Source organism: Mustela lutreola, chromosome 4 (genome assembly GCF_030435805.1).
Source record: "Mustela lutreola isolate mMusLut2 chromosome 4, mMusLut2.pri, whole genome shotgun sequence".
NCBI classification, from domain to species: Eukaryota; Metazoa; Chordata; class Mammalia; order Carnivora; family Mustelidae; genus Mustela; species Mustela lutreola.
Window position 1 is genome coordinate 200,823,705 of NC_081293.1, and position 22,211 is coordinate 200,845,915.

The window sequence follows — 22,211 nt, forward strand, 5'->3', positions numbered from 1 at the left end:
GTTTCCCTCGCTTTGTACTTTTGGTTTGTGACATGCAACAGGCCTCCCACTAGATTCTACCAGATAATTAATTCAATGTTCAGAAAGACTACCCTCACTCCCTATGGCTGCTGTAACGAAGTACGTTAACTTAGTGGCTTAAACACTACAAATTTATTATCTCACATTCTAGAGATCAGAAGTCTGAAATCTGGGTGTCAGCAGGACGGTGTTCCTTCTGGAGACCCCAGGAGAGATCTGTTCCCTTGTCTTTTCCAGCTTCTAGAGGCACCTGCACTCCTTGGCTCATGGTCCCTTCTTCAGGTCACACTACATTTACTTCCACTGTCACATCTTCTTGAATCCTCACTTATAACAATGCCATGAGGACACTGGGTCCAGCAGATCATCTGGGATCATCTTGAGCTCTTCCCCTAATTACCTTACAAAGTCCCTCTGGCTATGTAGGGAATATGTTTACAGGATCGGGGTGGTTAGGACTTGGCGACTTCTGCAGGGTCACTATACTGCCTATCATAAGGACTACTTCATCTTTTGTCTACTGAATTTTTGATTTTTTTTCATATTCTAGGTGGCCTTTTTTTGTTGTTGTTCTATATTATATCTCCTTAAAAGTCCACACTACTTTTGAGGACTAAGTACAAATTCTTATTTGTCTCCATTAACTTTCAATTTCAGTGGGACTCATTGCTGTAGATACTCATCTTAACCTTCTTCACTCGGTCTTAAGTGAGTGATCATTTTTCTTTATGCACTGCTACTGTTCCCTTCACACTGAATCAAGACAGACAGTCCTTCACACAATGACAAACCATTTTGAGGGCCCAGCAATTTCCGTTTTGGGGGCCTAGGGATAAACTGGCCAGAAACAACAATGCAGGAAGAAGTGTCAGTGCTCTGGGGTTTCTCTCTGCCCAGTTCTCCTTTCTCAAAGGGAGAAAGAAAACAGAGGATTCAGGCCCAATGTACAAGATGGCACAGATGCTAATGCACTAGGGGGATTCAGAGGCTCTTTTTCTAAGCCCTCTTAGAGAATCACAAAACTCTACTCTTACACTGCATTTCTAGGAAAGGTAAGTACTATGTGCTCTCTGAATCTCCTTCCTCACTTGTGTCACTGAAGAGAGAGAAGAGAGAGAAATTCAATGCCTTCTTTGGAGGGCCTGAGGTCTTGAATGCACTAAACTGTTCTATAGTATTTCCAGAGCTTCTGAGTTTAATCATTTTACTAGTCAATATATAATTGACATTTATAGGAGAACAGGGTTAAAGACAGAGATATTCAGGAAGTGCAGCCCAAGACTACTAAACTTTGACTATGAATGTAATTTATAGAGTTTCTGGTAACCAAAGCCAAAGGGAGACAATTAAATCATAGAATCAATGAATGTCTCCATATAAGAACAAGACTTACAGTAAGATGCCATAGTATTCTAAGGTTTACAAGTGTCTTTGAATCAAAGCTTAGACTTAAACACAGTCCTTCAGATACCTTTTGCTTTTTAGCCCATTTCTTCATAAATTATATGGTATCTATAGTTAATGCTCTTTTAACTTCTCTATCTGATTAATTACAAATACAATTCCAAACTACACTTCATTCCCTCTATTTATAAAGAAGCATTACTCCGGGGGTGGGGGAGAAAAAGATGGTGGAAGAGTAGGGGATCCCATTTCAACTGAATCTAGCTGGATATCTACTAGACCACTCTGAACAACCATGAAATCAGCCCGCAATGTAGGAAGATATATCTGGATCCATACAAACAGAATATCTCCGGCGGTTTGTTCCAAGGTATGAAGGTATGAAGCGGGAGCCATGACTCTGCCGGCAATATTGGAAAATAAATGCGAGGGGGAGGGGAGGGAGCCTCTGGGATCCTGTGCCTCCTGCACTGGGGACTGGGCACAGACTCACAGACTGGTAGCAGAAGGGCAAGGACTTTAGGACATCCCCCCCGACTGAAACCTTTAGCTGCATGGGCACAGGTGTGAACTAGGGGCAGCTGGCGGTTTTAGAAGCACAAAGGGCAGAGAGACATGCCTGGATGTGGAAGCGAGAGCTGCGAGTGTTGCTGTGGGGCGCACAACCCAGGTCGCTGCAGTTTTTAGCAGCACAGACAAAAATGGTGACAGTGTGGCCTGGACAGCTCATTGGAGAACAAAATGGCATCTCTCTGTTCTGAGACAGAAGTTTAGATACAGTCACTTCAGCCATGACTCTTGGAAGAGATGTGGGAAGCCACCAGGGAAAGCGACCAGAGAACAAAAGCCTCCAAAACACTTTCCACTGAGCCCATGCCACCCCCACAGGGAGCAGGGCAACTCTGCCCAAACAGGGGGTTGTCTGAGTAACAGTGCAGCAGGCCTCTCCCCAAGAAGACAGGCTAGAAGAACAAGAGACCGACAGCCCTATGGTCCCTATAAAACACGTGCATCTTGCTTGAGTTGTGATCAATAATGTAGACTCTGTACATTCCCTCAACCACCCAACAAAATGACTAAGTGGAGGAACCTCCAACACAGGGAAAATTCAGAGACTGTAGCCTCGGCCACAGAACTAATGGATATGGATATAAGCAAGACGTCGGAAACAGACTTCAGGTTAACAGTTAAGCAGACAGTAGGAGGATGGAGAGAACTATTAATGATAGCACAGATTCTCTAAGGGCAGAAATAACAGCTGATCTGGCAGAACTTAAAAATGCTATCAATGCGATCCAATCTAATCTAGATACTCTAACAGCTAGGGCAAATGAGGCAGAAGAACGAATCAGTGATTTAGAAGACAAACTGATAGAAAAGAAGAAACAGGAAGAGACCTGAAACAAGCAGCTTAAAATCCATAAAAACAGAATTAGAGAAATAAATGATGCCATGAAACATTCCAATGTCAGAATCATTGGGGTCCTTGAGGGGCTGGAGAGAGAGGACCAGAAGATATATTTGAGCAAAACGTAGCTAAGAACTTCCCTAATCTGGGAAATGAAACAAGCATCATGTCCTAGAGGCAGAGAGGACCCCTCCCAAGATCAAGGAGAACAGACCAATGCCCTGGTATGTAATAGTAAAACTCACAAATCTTAGAAGCAAGAAAACCATCTTAAGGGCAGTTGAGGGAAGAGATTACTTATGTACAGAGGGAGGAACATCAGAATCTCGTCAGACCTGTCCACAGAGACCTGGCAAGGGCTGACAAGACATATTCAGGGTACTAAATGAAAAGAACATGCACCCAAGAATACTTTATCTGGCAAGGCTATTATTTAGAATGGATGGAGAGATAAAGAGGTTCCAGGGCCAGCAGAAACTAAAAGAATATGTGACCACTATGTCCACCCTGTAAGAAATATTAAGGGGGGTTCTATAAAAGAAGAAAGACCTGAAGAAACTTACAGAGACAATCTATAGAAACAGAAACTTCCAGAGACAATCTATAGAAACAAAGACCTCACAGAAAACATGATGACAATAAAATCATATCTTTCAATAATCACTTTCAATGTGAACAGCCTAAATGTTCCCATAAAATGGAACGGAGTTGCGGACTGGATAAAAAGACAGTACCCATCCATATGCTGTCCACAAGAGACTCATTCTGTACCTAAAGCCTAAAGATACATCCAGACTGAAAGCAAAGGGATAGAGAAACATCTTTCAGGCCAACAGACAAAAGAAAGCTGGGTAATAATTCTCATATCAGACAAATGAGATTTTAAGCTAAAGAATGTAGTCAGAGATACAGAAGGACACTGTATCATTCTTTTTTTTTTTAAGCTTTTATTTATTTATTTGACAGACAGAGACTACAAGTAGGCAGAGAGGCAGGCAGAGAGAGAAGGGGGGGAAGCAGATTCCCTGCCGAGCAGAGAGCCTGATGCAGGACTCGATCCCAGGACCCTGAGATCATGACCTGAGCTGAAGGCAGAGGCTTTAACCCACTGAGCCACCCAGGTGCCCCACACTGTATCATTCTTAAAGATCTAACAATTGTAAATATCTATGCCCCCAATGTGGGAGCAACCAAACACATAAGCCACCTGTTAACCAAAATAAAGACACATATCGATAAGAATACATTAATTGTAGGAGACCTCAACACTCTACTCTCAGCAACAGACAGATGATCTAAGCAGAAAATCCGCAAAGAAACAAGAGTTTTGAATGACACAATGGATCAGATAGACCTCATAGATATATACAGAACATTCCACCCTAAAACAACAGAATACTCGTTCTTCTTGAGCACACATGGAACTTTCTCCAGAAGAGACCACATACTGGGTCAGAAATCAGGTCTCAACCACTATCGAAAGAATGATATTATTCCCTACATATTCTCAGACCAAGATGCTTTGAAACTGGAACTCAATCACAAGAAAAAGTTTGGAAGAAATTCAAACACTTGGAAGCTAAAAACCACCCTGCTCAAGAATGTTTGAGTCAACCAGGAAATCAAAGAACTTAAGCAGTTCATGGAAGCCAGCGAGGATGAAGACACACGGATCCAGAAGCCGGGGTGGGATACAGCAAAGGCGGTCCTGAGAGGGAAATACACGGCCATGCAAGCCTCACTCAAAACATAGAAAAATCCTGAATACATAAACTATCTTTACACCTTAAACAACTGGAGAATCAACAACAAATTAAGCCTAACCCACATGTGAGAAAGGAAATAATTAAGACTAGAGCAGAGACCAATGAAATAGAAACCAGAAATATAGCAGAACACATCAACAAAGCTAGAAGCTGCTTCCTTGAAAGAATCAGTGAGATCAATAAACCACTGGCCAGACTTACCCAAGAGATAAGAAAAAGGACCCAAATTAATAAAACCATGAATGAAAGGGGAGAGATCATGACTAACACCAAGGAAATGCATCAGAAATTATTTTCAACAGCTATATGCCAATAAGTTAAGCAACCTGGAAGAAATGAATGCATTCCTATAAACCTATAAACTACCAAGACTGAAACAAGAAGAAACCGACGACTTGAGTAGACCAATAACCAGTAATGAGATTGAAGCAGTGATCAAAATCCTCCCAAGAAATAAGAATCCAGGACCTGATGGGCTCCCTCGGAAATTCTACCAAACATTCAAAGATGAAATAATATCTATTTCCTGAAGCTGTTTCAAAAAATAGAGACAGAAGGAAAACTTCCGGACTCTTCAAAGAGGCCAGCATTACCTTGATCCCAAAGCCAGGCAAAGACCCCATCAAAAAGGAGAATTTTGGACCAATATCCCTGATGAATATGGATGCCAAAATTCTCAACAAGATTCTAGCTCAGAGGATTCAAATGTACATTAAAAGGATTATCTACAACAAGGTGCGATTTATCCCTAGGATGCAAAAGTGGTTCAACATTCGCAAATCAATCAATGTGATAGAAAACATGAATAAAAGGAGAGGGGGGAACCACACGGTCCTCTCAATTGATGCAGAAAAGGCATTTGATAAAATACAGTATCCTTTCCTGATTAAAACTCTTCAGGGTACAGGAATAGAGGGAACATACCTCAATTTCATAAAATCCATCTATGAAAAACCCACAGCAATATCATTTTCAAAGGGGAAAAGCTGACAGCCTTTCCCTTAACAGAAACACAACAAGGATGCCCACTCTCACCACTACTGTTCAATAGAGTACTAGAAGTCCTAGGAACAGCAATGAGACAAAAAAAAGAAGTAAAAGGTATTCAAATTGTAAAAGAAGTCAAACTCTCTTTCTTCACAGGTGACTTGATACTTTACGTGGAAAACCCAAAAGATACCACCCCCAAATTACTATAACTCACACAGCAATTCAGTCATGTGGCAGGATACAAAATCAATACGCAGAAATCAGTTGCTTTCTTATACACTAACATGTAACTGTAGAAAGAGAAACTAGAGAATCAATTCCATTTATAATAGCACCAAAAACTGTAAGATACCTTGGAATAAACCTAACTGAAGAGGTAAAGGATCTACACTCTAGAAACTACAGAACACTCATGTAAGAAATCAAAGAAGACATAAAAAGAAAGACATTCCATGCTCATGGATCAGAAGAATAAACATTGTTAAAATGTCTATGCTGCCCAGAGCAATCTATACCTTCAATACCATCCTGATCAAAATACCAATAGCATTTTTCAAAGTACTGGAATAAATAATCCTAAAATTTGTATGGAACCAGAAAAGACCCCGAATCATCAAGGAAATGTTGAAAAAGAAAAACAAAGGTAAGGGCATCACACTGCCTGATCTCAAGCTTTACTACAAAGCTGTGATCACCAAGACAGCATGGTACTGGCACAAAAACAGACACACAGACCAATGGAACAGAATAGAGAGCCCAGATAGGAACCCTCAACTCTATGGTCAAATAATCTTCAACAAAGCAGGGGAAAATATCCAATGGAAATAAGACAGTGTCTTCAATAAATACATACATAAATAAATAAAATAAAGAGCTAAGATGCCCTTCAACGGATGAATGGATCAAGAAGATGTGGTCCATATATACAATGGAATATTACTCAGCCATCAGAAAGAATGAATAACCAACTTTTGCATCAACATGGACGGGACTGGAGGAGATTATGCTGAGTGAAATAAGTCAAGCAGAGAGAGTCAATTACAAATGTTTCATTTATTTGTGGAGCATAAGGAATAGCATGGAGAACATTAGGAGAAGGAAGGGAAAATGAAAGGGGGAAATCGAGGGGGAGATGAACCATCAGAGACTATGGACTCCGGGAAACAAACTGAGGGTTTTAGAGGGGAGGGGGGTAGGGAAATGGGTTGGCCCAGTGATGGGCATTAAGGAGGGCACATACTGCATGGAGCATTTGGTCTTATATGCAAACAATGAATCGTGCAACACTGCATCAAAAACTAATGAGGTACTGTATGGTGACTAACATAACATAATAAAAATAAATAAAATAAAGAAGTTAAAAAAAGAAGCAGCAGCAGCAGCATTATTCCAGTAACTAGTTCAGTGTACAAAAAAATAATCTGATGATTATTCAGAATTCTGAAAGGGAACAGATATCAGAAGAAACAGTATTCCTGGCGCCAACTTTAAGCTACATGAAAAGATAGAAGTGCCCGCTCTGCGGGTTTGATGTCTACAGAGCTCAATCCAGATATCTAGGAGAAATAAAGTCGTATTTCTGAAATGCTGCGTTTTTATTTTTAGGTGACACAATGCTAGGCACACAATAATTAATAAATATTGACTGACTTGCACACAAAAATTAAGAATACATTCTCATTTTCTTCAAACAAAGCATTCTTTCATTAAATGATTAGATTCACCTGGAATAACACAATTTTCAAACACACTGCCATCCTTTACTATATATGTAACATGACCTTAGTGAGAAGAGCAAGCTTGTTTATAGGCAGAATCTTCCATTACAAATGACCAAAAGGAATGACGGCTATTGTAAGGAATTAAGACACACTGCAAACACACACTGAAATGTGAAGGCAATTTAAGTTGCACCAAAAAAAATCATCAAAATATCCTGAACAATTGTATTATCCTTACTTTATTTCAAAATGAATCTAACATGTTCCATGTCAGCATTGTCTAGTCAATAAGTCAAATTGGTAGACAAAACCTGTCTGGACTAGTCATGAAAAATAAAAAGGGATTCTCCAAGAAAACCACAAAGCAGCTCATTTAAGGTCAATTTAACGGTATTATTCTGTTTTTCTTCCAGCCTCGACATAAGATTTCACTACCTCAAAGGAAATTAGAAGAGTATCTATTTGCATTCCCCTAGGTGATTGGCAGTTCAACACCAATTAGTTCAAAATTACACTGTTACTAGCGTGCAATAAAAACAACACCTTTCATCTTCCTCTCACAGGTAAGAATACCTTCAGAGCCAATAACTTTGATCAAGTAAGTATTTTTGATCCTGCCCCACCCGTCTCTTTGGATTCAGGAAAACTAATAGCTGAAGGCAACTTTTCCTGGCTTTATTCTTAAGCTGAAAAACTAGTGTGGTATTGAAAATATTTTGCGTCCAAGATAACAAAATTTCCCAAAGCCTAGCATTTCTTCAATAACTAAGCCTTAATACATAAGACAGCTTTAACTGACATTCATGTGTTAAAGGGCAGATACTATTTAATTTAAAATATGTAATGCATTTTTTAAAATAAACATAAATCTCTACATTGGTATATAAATAATTCAAATAATGTGAAGCAATAAACCTCCCTAAATAATTTAGTGTCCTAAACTCAGTCTCTAATGAATACTATTTAGAAATAGACACCCCTATTATAAGCTGATTAGTCTTTCATTTTTTAAATTTAGCATATAACCCAAAAAAGTTGATTAGAAAATCTGTTGCCTAAGTAACTCTCTAAAATTTTGATTATACTTAACACATCATTAAACTGACCAATGTGATCTCTATGACCAGTTTATAAGGTCCCTCAAGTATTTTTTAATTACTTCCTTTTTTTTAAAGATCTTATTTATTTATTTGACAGACAGAGATCACAAGTAGGCAGAGGCCGGCAGAGAGAGAGGAGGAAACGGGCTCCCTGCTGAGCAGAGAGCCCGACGAGGCGCTCGATCCCAGGACCCTGAGATCATGACCTGAGCCGAAGGGCAGAGGCCTAACCCACTGAGCCACCCAGGTGCCCCACTTTCTAATTATTTCTAATCACTTAGACAGATAATTTTGATGTTTAAAGCCCAAGACTCCTAAAACTTCATAGAGTGAAGAGTCCCCAAAGCAAACCCCCATTATTGTTCAGCACAGAGCCACTGCCAATGAGGCAGACCCCAGAAAGTTTTTTGAAAACTGAAGCCTGGACATTAAAATCTCTACATCATCTATCTCAGCATCAACGAACTGTTATTATCTATAAAAGGGATGGACAATCCATATACTCAAACACTCTATTTCTATTTCATCTGCAATGCTAGTATTTGTTAAAATGTTAGTTTCTATTGACTCATGACATATCCTCAAAACTATGGCTAAGTACCGAATCAAGCAATGTAAGACATTTGACATACAACACAATTTGAAAATTCAAGTATACTCTCATTACAAATGACCACAGCAAGACAGAAAATATTAAACAATCAGCATTATAGAAATCTATGTACTGGCACAGCTGTGTGGCTCAGTCGGTTAAGCCTCTGGCTTCCACCCAGGTTGGGATCCTGGGGTCCTGGGATTGAGCCCTGCATCAGGCCCTGTTGGGAGGTGGCTTGTCCCTCCTGCCCCTCACCCCATTTGTGCCCTCTTTTCTCTCTCTCTCTCAAATAGATAAAACTTTTTTTAAAAAAAGCTATATACAGTTAAAGTTGTTGCTCACGGTGGATTGCTTTTTTTTTTTTTTAACTTTAGATATAAGTTATTGGTAGATCTTCAACTAGATAAGATATTAAGATTTTTTTAAATTTCATATTTATATATGGTACTATCAGGAATACTATCATCCAAATAGGTTGTGGTTGAACAAGCAACTCGTGTATATTGAATTTTATCTTCTGCTAACAAATATAGATCATTTATATATAGCAATCGCCCTCTAAAGCTCAGAGGATATATGATACTTGACTCTTAAGTTGTTCTACAGTTTGTTACTCCCAACTACTCCCCATCTACCAATACTGTATCTTACCTTACCTCTCTTTAGTTACCTCATTTCATCTTGCAACGAATCATTTGTTTGGGACACAATTTATGGTCAAGAAAGTGTTTATATGGCTCCAGAAGCTGAATAAATTGTTAACAATGTATCTCTCGTTGTTTCAGACATTTGGACCCAAATGTTGGTAATCGTACTAAAAAGAAACCATTCAATTCGTTTTGCCAGAAGAGTTAATATTCTTCCTATTAGCTTAGGAAGTCAAGATATTAATAGACACTTTGTTCTATCACAATACTGCCAAAAAGGGGGTCACGGAGTGTCAACAATTTTTGCTATGTATGTGTTGTTGATGAGAGCTGATATCTGATCACCTTCAGCCAGTGCAAGCCCATCACTGCTCAAAGGGGCCCAGGGCGTGATAAATTTGACATAATCTCAACTTCAGTGACATGACCAACAGCAAATCGTATTCCTAGAATAACCATTGCTAGACTACAGAACTGCTAAAGAAAGTCAAGATGAAGGTATGTAGAAAACAGAAGATGTGATACAAGCTTCCTTACAACATTAAGGGTGTCACCTGAAAGACTTCAGACAAGTAATGACCAAATCAGCAAACTGTACTGACAGCGATGATAAAAAATGCCTCTGACAGGTGCCACTACTCTAAACCAAGTATATACACTGTAAACCTTGTCACCATCATGCAACTGCCTGGCAAACTCAACTTCGTGATAAAAAGGCAAGATTCTATAACTGATGGTGACCAGTTGCTTCTGACAGGTAACTGTATTGACTGAGTTATTTTTTTTCAATCTTCTATTTTTCAGAATACAAAGGTACTACAACTTGACACTCCACAAAGAAAGACTTAATACAAGCTTCAGTGAAAAAGACTTTCGAAAGAAGATCCAAATCAAGCAGAAAAGAAATTACTACCAAAAGCGATATACTTTTTATCATGAAGATGAAAATAGTACCTTAAAAATTGAATTGAATCATTAAGTTCAAAGTCTACAATATTTTTAAATAAATTACATTAAAAGAACTGTCAAGGTTTTGAACTTAAACAATAAAAAATAATTCCTATTCATTATGGTACTTCTAAAGTTACCCAGTACACCCATAGGCTATATACACACGAAAGCTAATTATTTCAATTAATGCTGCTGCATTACTTAAACATTTAAACATGCTAATGATATATGCATCCTCGTAACCCTAAGTAGGAATTACAAAAGATTTTCTACCACAATTAATGTAATGGGACTTTCTGTTGGGCGACTCTTCTGGGGTCTTGGAGTAGAAATGGGTCTTGATTGCTCGAATTTCAGGGCTTCACACTAGGGGAAATCACCTTATCTCGGCTTCTCTACTAACACCCCAGGGCATAAGGTCCCCACAGTCTTGGCTTGTCTTCAGAGGTCTCTACTGTGGGCCTTGCTAAATACTGTCTCCATGTAATTCTTCTATTCTATCACCAAATTGTATCTCTTATGCCTTCTTCACTTCCTTGTGGTAAAATGCCGTCTCCATCACGCATGTCTTTCATGTCTTCGTTTACTCATGCAACAGTTTTCACCACCCACTATGTGACTGGGGATATCATGGGATCAGGAGCACAGTTTTCACCACCCACTATGTGACTGGGGATATCACGGGATCAGGAGCACAGAAAGGAAGAAAAGGAACAAAAATCCCTGCTCCTGTGCCGCTCCTGTCCTACTATGGAGAAACTGGCAATATCTAAAAAACAGTACGTGAGAAAATGGAAGGTGTTGCAGGAAAACAAGGCAGGAAAGAGGGAGAGAAGTGCCAGGGCAGAGGTAGAGCCTGGCAGTATGAACCATGTCCACAAGGCTCCAACATGGAAAAGACCACCAAGAAGGGGCTCTTTAGGTAAAGACCCGAAAGACAGAAGGCAAAAGGGAAACACGATGCCCTGGGACTGGAGGTGACAGGCCAGGGAAGAACAGCAAGGAGACTGCAGGGAAGCAAGTCAGAGAGCACATGGGGAGCAGAAAGGGAACCACTGCAAAAACTGGTTTTTATTCAGACTGAAAAAGGAGGCCACTAGAGAACTTTGAGGCAAATACGGGAGGCGATCTTACATCTCAAGCACTTCTTCTGACTTACAAGGCCAAAGACAGACACATGGAGGGTATTCAGGAAACTAGCACAACAATCTAATCAAAAGGAGACAGTCACTCAAACCAAGGTGGTGATATGCAAGCAGATGCTTTGACGCTGGAGACAACAACTTTGCTAAAGGAATCCATATGGGAATTACGAGAAAGAGCCTCTAAGGAATCGGCCTAAGGAATCGGCCTCAGCACCTAAAAGAATGGATTTGCCACCTATAGAGACATGTTGGCTCTAACAGAAGCAGAAATGGGGTATGAGATCGTTAGCTGATTCGGGACAAGATATGTTTGAGATGCTTATCAGGCATCCAAGTAGAAATGTCTACTAGACGGATGGAGAGGTCAAAGGAGAGGTCAGCAGCATACAAATGGCATTCAAAGCCACAAGACCAGATAAGATAACCAAAAAGGAGTGCAGGTAAACAAACAAGAGAAGAGTTTAAGGACTGAGGTATGAGGTTCCAGTGAGAAGCAGCTACGGACACAGAGAAAAACCAGCAGTTGTTTGAGAAGCAGCATCTCCTTAAGTAAAAGAACAAGGGAGTAGTGAACTGAAAACCCAGTGGAATGAGGAGTACAGGTGAAGACTCCGAGGTCACCAGCCAACTGGACAACAGCACCGTCAGTACAGCAGTGGAGGCGACAACGGCACCAAAACCCAACGTGGAGCACGGCAATGAAACTGATGAGGGTACAACCCCAAGAGTTCTGCTATCAAGACAAGCAAAGCGCTAGATGATAAGCCAGAAGGGGTAGAAGTCAAGACAGATCGATTTCATTTCCTTCCTCCCTTCCTTCCTCCCATTTGTTCATTCTACTGAGAAAAATTACAGCATATTCTGTGCTGAAGGAAATGATCCAGTTGGAGAAAGGCTGGTTACGTCAGAGAGACAGTGGAACGGCCATCAGCGTGTCCTTGAATCAGGGAGAAGGGACTGAACCCAGTGCACGGCGGGAGGGCTGAACTTCGCCGGAAGCACGGACAGTCCAGTCACAGCATCAGAGAAAGGCGGCACGTGTGAGGGGAGCAGCAGGTAGGTGAATCAATATGAAGGAAAGAGGCTGCCAGCATCTCAGCATGCTTGCTTCTGTTTTTCTCAAGAAACGAGGAAGCAAGGCCATCGGCTGAGACTGACGGTAATGAAGTCTTGAGGAAAAAGAAGATAGAAAATAACTCCAGGAGAATGTAAAGTCCGTCTAACACACCATCGGACCTTTAAGGAAAGGCCAGGAAGGCAGCTGAATAGGTGCGTGCTGAGAACACCAAGAGCTGCTATGACCACGGCTAGCGTTCAGCGAAGCAGAGAGGGAAGGAAACTGAGAGAGCGGGGCACTGAGTCGAACGACAGCCCAGGAATTTAAACCGCGCGAGGCATCAAGGGTCTGAGGGAAGCGAGGGAGAAAAGGCAGTAAAAAGTTATCAAGACGGACAGATGGCATGAAGAACCACAGGGCATGGCACACCTCGGGCAGCGAGCTGGAGAGCAGGGTGACTGACAGTTGAGACGGCAAGAGAACTTGTCAGCGCTAGTGACAGGCCTGCGCTGGGCCCCAGGCAGCAAGCGGCTGAGGAAGACCATTAAGAGAGAGGTCTGCGGATGGCCAAGCGGCCTGGAAAGGTCATCCACGCAGACACTGAAATCACCAGTTGTGACAGGAAGAGTGGCAGAAAGAATGATCATGAACAAGAACTGAAACCTTAAGGATAGAAGAGGAACCGTCCGGACGGAGAGGGCTGAAGGGAAAAGGGAGAAGTAATCGGGTCACGATCTAATGACAGGAGACTCGAAGTGCGTGAAAGCAGCAGAAGAGAATGAGAGGAGGCCTGCCTAAGCTCCTGGGGGAGCGGAGTGCAGGATGCGGGCGAGAACAGAGCTACCATCTGGAGGGACTGAGAAGCCGTGTGTGCTGGGAGAGCCAAGTTTCTTCCAGCAAGAGGGAGAAAACTGAGGGTCTGGGTGGCTCTGCGGCCAGGAGCCAGCAGCTCTGAGGCCCACGTGGTTCCACATGGTATAAGCAGAGATTCAGGAGCTCACCACAGTGGGAAATCAGGTCAGAAATGCGACACAGAGAGATGCGAGGTCCACCTGAGATGCCAAGGTCTTGAATATTCCGGGCTCCTCATGCCGACTGCGAAGGGGGAAGGGCAGGATGCAAGCACTACTCCTCGCCTCAAGGCAGATAGCGAAGAAGGTTGTGTGCAGGAGACAGAGGAGCAGAGCCTCACAAGGACGGGGCTGAGTCCTGAGATCTCGCTCCTGCCATGGTGATGTGGACACTGGGGAGGGCTGTCTGCATCAGACGGCTGGAGATCTGGGGCTCCCTCCGGTCCAGGAATACACACGACTCTCATCAACGATTTCTCTTGCTTTCAAGTATTCTAGTTCTGGATAAAATCTTATAGATCTTTGCCCTTGTTTTTCCTCTTCTTCAGCCAACTCATCTGTGATCTTGAGACTCAGAATTTAAATTCATCTGCTCAAGGTCTGGTGCTTAGAAGAAGATGAGCAGCAAACCGAAAAGGGGGAGAAGCAGCCACGCAGACCGCTAACAGGACGGCTTCCTCAGACAGTGATTAGAGTATTTATAGTGATTTATAGTATATGAGTGTATAGGTTCTTATTAACAAATTTTCTGAAGTAATACTAATATTAGTAAGAACAAAACTAGCACCAACAAGCGATAAACAGGAACAATGGAAAAGTCACGGCCAAGTATCCCATCAAAAAGCTATACTGATACTTTAAAACCCATGCACAGAAATTCAACTCCAGTAATGTAATAACTACCAAAACAAGGTATACATCTCCAAGAAAAAAAAAAGTGTTATGTTTTTTCAATGACTGTGAAGCTGAGCTCAGAGCAAACCATGCCAATGTCCCAAAGGCTCCTGTGATCTGCATCACACATCCCCACACAGACCAAGAAAAGCACACTCAAGGGCCACTAGCAAACCACCACCAGGAATTCTGGGGTACATCACTGCTGTAAAATTTTTTTAATCTTTTACTCTTATTATTCTGTATTTCTTTTCAATAGCCCAGAATATAGGATGTGAGGGTGGTGCAGTCAGTTAAGCATCTGCCTTTGGCTCAGGTCATGACCCCAGGGTCCTGGTATCAAGCCCACGTTGGGCTCCCTACTCAGAGGGGAGCTGCTTTTCCCTCTCCCTCTACCCCTCCCCTCCCATGCTTGTATACATGTGATCTATCTTGAATAAATAAATAAAATCTTTAAGGAAATTAGAGCCCAGAATAAAAACTATTTTAAATTCACTTTTTAAAAAAAATTTAAAATGCAAAATAGCTGTTAAAACAAAATACACTTGGCATAATACTAGATTAAATAAAACCCATAGGGATGATTCCCACTACTTACCTTCTATGATCTATACTTTTTAAAGTAGGTTCCATGCCCAGTGTGGAGCTCAACATAGAGCTTAAATTCAGGACCCTGAGATCAAGACCTGAACTGAGATCAAGAGTGGGACGCTTTGCTATAGAACCATCTGTGTTACAAGCCTGTTGTTTTCCACCTGAAACAGTCCACAGTGCTAACAAGGAGCAAATTACAACACTACAGCAACTACTCCAACATATCATTAAAGAGTGTCAGTAGAAAGAATTTAACAACCTACCAACAGAGCACTTAGAAATGGTGCATAGCTTACCAAAATGGGAGAAAACAAAATTATACTTAGCATTAGCTATCATATAATGCTTAATCCTCTCCATATTATATTTCTGTGCTAGTCAGGGTATTTTGTTTACTTGGGTTTGGCTTCAATTTGTAATATACCTAGCCTTCTGGCAACTACTTCTTTTTCAATTTCTTTAGCCATAATGATCCATTCTTGCATTTGAGAAGTCAAAGGATCAAAAAAAGATTCTAGGGGGACTTTTTCCTGAAGTAAAAAGTGGGAAAAGGCTGTATTTCGGTTTAGTTTTAACTCAAATTCTTTAACTGATGGGGCGCTGTATTTTTTTTTAGTTAAATAGGTTCCACATCCTGCATGGAGTCTACTGTGGGGCCCGAACCCACAACTCTGAGTTACAGACCTGAGCTGAGATGAGAAGTCGAATGCTTAACCAACTGAGCTGCCCAGGTGCCCCCAAGGGGCACTATCTTTTACCCTTCCTAGTTCTCAGCCTCCTGATCTGTGAAGACAGAAAGGCCATCTACTTCAGGCTGAAACATAACTGCACACAGCAGGCAGCAGCAGGATAGTTCAGGCATATTTATCACATATTAGCAAGATTACCTAAGTAAGACAAATTTATTATAATATTTACTACTTTAATGAAATTTTATAAAGCTGACACTATTGAGAAAAGTTGTAATTCTGAAATAAAATGGGCTTAAATATTAAAATACCTTTAATAACATTAGAAGAAAAAAAGACACATGTAGTTCCAATCTAAAAGTTATTGGTACCAAAGGAACAATATTATTGCCAAGAATTCTCTAAAATAGATAAAATCTGAAATTCTTTGATCTAAGAATAAAGGTCTAAATGTTAGCAACACTTTTGAGTTGATTATTTAAATTCACTACTTGTAACTAAAGAAAGTAGATCTATTTCTTTCTATTTCATAATTAAAGTAACCTTCCATTTTATACCTGCTCTTTAATTATGATCCTGAAATACAGTTAGCTCCTAATAATCTGATCTTGGGACTGGTTTTCAACATTAAAGAAAAAAACAACTACCACACAGGAGAAGAGAGTGCAGAGTAAAAAGCATTTAAGTAAAATAGAAAATTTACCCAAACTATATCATTTCTTTGTTAAACTACATCATTACTCTTTTTTTTCACTGGTTCTTCATTTGAAGCCAAAAGGATGGTAAATAAAAATTAAACTTTGAGATCTTTGACATGCTTACATGGTAATCACGGCTGATAACGAACAGAATTCCCAAATAACAACAGAGCTCCTAAGCGCAACTGAGACAGTCAAATTTGGTACCTAGTAGTGAAGAGACAGACTACTTTTGATCTTAAGATTTCAACAGGAAAGAAATGAAATAGAGATATTAAAGTCACTAAGAAAACATGCAAATTTGCAAAACCTCAGTAACTAAGTCGTCATGTTTAAAATACACAGCACTAGAGGTGGATACCTTCGTGGTCAGTGTCTCAGAACCAAACGGGCCCTGCTAAATTCCACCTAATCACAGCTACAGGGAAAGACGGGTGCTTGACCGCCGTGCCACTAGTCTTTAGCAAAGCTGTCCTCACCTGGGACATTCACATGTTACTCTTACATCTTGACCTGGTGACTCAGCACAATGTGCTAAGAGGCCTGCATTTCTCCCCCTCAATTAGCTGTCTTTTTCTGAATTAAATAATTTTTTATTGAGCTCTAACCACAGAATACATACATACCATTTAGTCGTCTCTGGAGTGCTTCCTCCTCTAGGGTAATAATATAAATCTGTTCATCCAGGTCTTCAAGAATCTAAATTCAAAGATCACACCATTGACTAATGCACATTACAGAACTAGTGCTTGCAAGAGCATTAGGCTATTTGGTCTACGATTTAGACTGAATTTAGATTCAAAATCATTAGGAATTGAAAATAAAAATACTCCCACTATTCTATTTATAAGTTAAGGAAAAATATTTTAGCATATAACTAAACACATCAAAAGTTGACTATTAGAAAATCTACATATATTTAAATTTAAAGGATTAAAGAACACTGCAGCTCTCTCAGTGACAAACAAATGCATGAATTCTCAACATCCAAAAGACTAAACACTATCTCACACCCAAACCAATATTTTAGAGCAAGAAGGAATAGCTCACTCTGTCCAACACTAGTTTCTCATTTATATTTACCTATATGATATTTAATACAAGAGACCTATAAACTCAGTAACCACCACACAATACTTTCCACTTACATCAACTGTATATACTAAAAATTTTCTGCAAATTATGACTACTGGTATTATCAAAATCATTCTGTAGATAGAACCCTAGAGAAATACTGTGTTTGTGTAGACTCCGCTCACCACCCTGCCATACAACACTAGTAAAAAAACAAGAACCACTGATCAATCACCCATTATATGAGCTATTATCTGCACTATCTTCACAACTGATAAAACCTAAAATATGTTTAATTCTAGCTTTGTTAACATAGCTATCTTTCTTGAAATGATCCTAAATATATTCCTAGCTCTGGGGAAAATCTGAAAGAAGCCCAAAGCTGACATATTTAATATCATTCAAACCCAAACTACTTATTCCCAGCAAAACAATAAACTATGAGAAGTTGATGGAAAAAGCAAAAGGTGGAAACCCTATACATGTGTAGCCTTTCAGCTTCCCGATGATGTATTTTCATAAAAAAGGAGTCTGAAAGCATGCAACTCCTATCAGGTATCTAATCAGGTGCCTAATTTCTATAAAATTTACTTAGAGCAATCCAGTAATTCCTAGTATTTCAATAAATATGGATAATCCCTTATTATCAATAGACCTAGCACTTGTAGCAAAATAAAATAGTAAGATATGAATAAAGAATAACACACAAATAAACAAGAACAAAAGCTGACAGACCTAGGAGAAAAGGACGGGCTGACCCACGTCAGCAGGCCGCCAGTGAGGGCCTCCGCCAGTGAGGGCCTATCCCAGAAGACGATGCACCAGTCCAAAGTGGGAAAGCCTGCGCGGATGTACAGCACGGGTGCAGGCAGCAGACTGAGCTGAGTTAATCCAAGACGCTCCGAGCCTAAGGCAGGCAAGGGGCCATACCTTGGTGGGTCATCATATCAAGTTTCTTTCCAATCAGTGTTCTCACCATTCTTACTGTTTGGACCACAGTCCAGTTTTTACTTTTCTTAAGGTCGAGCCCATACAAAAAGATTTCCTCTTACAATGCACACTGTTCATTAGTGACTTATAGTATGGGTCTGTCTTCATTCAAGTGAGCGACAACGAGGGGCACACAGATATTTGTGTTAAATGCTTATGTGCCCCATGCCTGTGATTCTACAACAATCCAATGAAAATCAGACTGTTGTGTTCCCCCATCTTATAATGTGCCAAGAAACAGGGTTTGGCAAAGAAAAGTTATCTGCCTTTTGAAGCCCGTACTCTTCACCACTCTGAGCTGATGGGGACCTAGAGAGGAGTTAAAGACAGTCCTTGACCTCAAACAGCTTACATTCTAGTGTCCAGGAGAGACAGAATGAACTCAAAAAAAGTAATTACAGGGTTAAAATACCTGTCGTAACCCAAGCAAAAATAAAACATTACAAAAGCTCAGAGGAAGAAAGATCCCCAACTTCTAGGTGGGAAGAAAAAAGTTTTCTCAAGTGTTTTGATGATAGTAGCCTCTTACCTGATAGCTTAATTTATTAAAAATGGGAAAGGCATCTGGATCAGAAACTAAGCAGAGTACAAAGGTGAAGAGATGTGAAGTACATTCAGCAACATCGTGGTTCAAGTACTCTGGAGCTTATGACAGAATAGAACAGTGGTCCAGGGTCTGAAACCCGGCTCTGGGTTCAAATCCCACCCTACCAAGACTGATCTGAAATCTTGTTCAACCAACTTAATCTCCCTGAACTATAGATAATTCAGCCATAAAATAAGACCACCACCTAACTTATGGGTTTATTAGCAGGATTAAATGAGAAATGTGTGTAAAATACAGTACTAATCACAAATATAGAGCCTAGACTGACTTAATATCATTAATAGTGGGTGTTAGCAAAAAGAAAAGAGACAAAGATAACTAAAGTTTTGAGAATAATGTTAGTAAGAGACAACTTTAGAAGAAAAATCAGCTTTGGGAAGGGCGCTAAGTAAGTAGTTCGGTTTTCTATGAGCTAAGCTCTCAGCTCCGTGGGTACTCAGGCACAGCATTTATCATGTGGTGTAGTTTGTTTGCAGAGTCTTTTGCTCCCCAGAGTTACACATATAAAAGTGTCGTGAAAGTGGCAGAGGTGGTCAGGAGAACGGAGCAGAGCCACGTTAGACCAAAGACAGAACTTGGAACATATGCCTATCTTTAGGGGACCAGAAAATAGAAACAGAGAAAAAGACCAAAAAAAAAAAAAAAAAAAAAAAAAAAAGCTCTGCCAGAGAATCAGGAAGAAATTAAGAATGCAGTGCCATAAAACCTCTTCCAGAGAAAAGTGCATTTTAGGATTTGATAGCATGTTTTATTTGAGTGTATACATTTATGTAGCAATGTTAAATAATCCAATTTTATTTTTAAAAAAGATATGAAGAAATTATTAATCCTTTATTTTTAAATCTCTCAAAATTAAGCATGCATTACTGAAAGAATACCTCTACTGCAATATTTCCTCAAATTTTTCCTTGATTAATCACTCTGACAGGAAAGACAAACATATAACCAAAATAATTTGATAGGTGCTACCAATGAGATACACTGGAGAATATGAGCGGTGCAGAGAAAGAAGCTTGATTATCTTAACTTAAAAGAAAAGATGAGGCAAGGTTCAAAGACAGGCAGTGAATGCAGCCGACCTCAGAGCCAGGCCTGAGGACGCTGTCAGGTGGCTGAAGCAGGCAGGGTGCAGGGTTGGGAGAAAGCCCCAGACATGCCTGGAAGTGACAGCACAAGCCTGTTGTGGGCACAGCCCCTCAGCTGCAGAGGGCGGGATCAGACAAGGGGGCGGGAGCAGAGGCTAGAGGTCGGTGGACTAGAGAACAGGTTGTGAGTCATTCAGACCTGAGCCAGTGAGGACCCGTGAAAATAATGTAAACGGCAAGTTCCTTAAATGCAGCAAAGAATTATTTTCATGGGAGCAAATATTTGACAAAATAGCTAGAGGCCAAAGAAATTAGGAACAATTCATTATGATTACTGCCATCTGAAAACCACTTCACAATGAATATATGGTAACTCTGAGATTAACCTGCAAAGTATAATCAAAATGAACACGCAACAACTCCCAGAGACGAAACTGGTCTGTTAATCAAGGAATATATGTGGCACATTCTGAAACATAACAGAGTTACTACTGATACAACAGACACCTAAAATATCTGTAAGTATTTGTAAATTTTGTCATAAAATTTGCTAGAGGAATTTCCACCTGAGTGTCTGTAGTTAGTATTTTAGAAACAAAAACAAATTTGATTTCCAAGGATGAAGAAGATTAAAATAAAAGCAACAATAACAAGGTCCCAAGCCCACAGAAATATTCTAATGTTTCTGATTGCTAATTCACAACCTAAGAGATGCTCAGATGTAAACACATTTATTTCACAAACAAGACGACACACTTACTGTTGGCTTCACCAGCAACTGACCCATCACTGTGAACATGCGGGAGAGGCCAACGGGGGTACACACTGCGGGGAAGATCACAGAGAAGAGGCAGGTCAATCGATAGTGCAAAACAGAGAACGGACTCACAGATCACCGTTTTAAGAAAACTCTGGTCTCCAACTTAGATTCTCTCAGTGTTTTGTCGGGGACACTTTCTCAATAAAAGCTACGGCGGTGACCGGGAGAGGAGGGCAGGCAGCTGAAGGCTGGCGAAGGCTTAGTATGTGCAAGACTCCAGCGGCTGAGGAAGTCTTTTCACTTAAAAGAAATAAAAGAAAACCAACGAAAGAGCAGATTACATTTCAAGTGCTGGTGGGAGTTGAGAACCAACTATTATCTTCACTCCTTACACCCACATTTATCTGCTTACAGTACTCCGAGACACGCTATGATGACTCGAGTAAAATTGGACACATGTGAAACAAAGACCACAAACTCACCCCACGGAATTATACGTTACTATTCAAAAGTCGAGTCTAATGCTTCAGTGAGTGTGTGCCTGTGTGTGCGTCTCTCTACAAGAGAGACTTTCCTTAAAGAACACCACATGTGTTTTATTTCATGGCTTTAGTTTATCCAAATTTATCTTAACATTAAAAAAGTGAAGGGCCAACTTTAAAAACATTTCTTCAGGAAAGCTTCCTATAATTTTCCAAAATAAAGAACTCCATTCCCCCGTCAACAATAAGCCAGAAAACTACTTACAGAGAAGTAACAAACATCCCATCAGAGATATACAGGAATATAAATAGGGAAGGTAGAACTCCCAGAGATCTGCAAAGAAATGCACATATGTTTTCGAAATCCAAAATACTGTACATTGAAATACATTGAAGTTGACTATAAATTGTTTGATAAACATCATAATTGTCTATTTGAGTCTAAGCCATACAATTTCTAAATTATACAATAAAAAGATCTAAAATAGAAGAAAAGGAAATAACCATTTTGCAAAACCTGTCTGGAGGAGAAAAAAAGTCTCCATGGAATTTTAAGAACAGAATCCAACTAAGAAACAAACAAACAAAAAATCTTAAAAGCTGCCTGCTCATTCTGAATACAGCAAACACATGAACACTCATTTCTTTTCTTAAACATGTCTAAAGACTTATTAACTCTGTA

At 40.1% G+C, this 22,211-nt stretch overlaps 1 protein-coding gene across 10 annotated transcripts in view; it reads right to left on the minus strand.

The window, feature by feature from the left end:
• LMBR1 (limb development membrane protein 1) overlaps window positions 1–22,211 on the minus strand; it is a 163,327-nt gene that overhangs the window by 44,249 nt on the left and 96,867 nt on the right. For all 10 annotated transcript variants that reach the window (XR_009353058.1, XM_059172390.1, XM_059172385.1 and 7 more), the window contains 3 exons: window positions 21,795–21,863; window positions 21,048–21,112; window positions 17,158–17,230 (listed from right to left, as the gene is read on the minus strand). Coding sequence is in view for 9 of the 10 variants with exons in the window: in XM_059172390.1 (XP_059028373.1) it covers window positions 17,158–17,230; window positions 21,048–21,112; window positions 21,795–21,863 (207 nt within the window). In the remaining variant the exon portion in view is untranslated. The remainder of the gene's footprint in view (window positions 1–17,157; window positions 17,231–21,047; window positions 21,113–21,794; window positions 21,864–22,211) is intronic.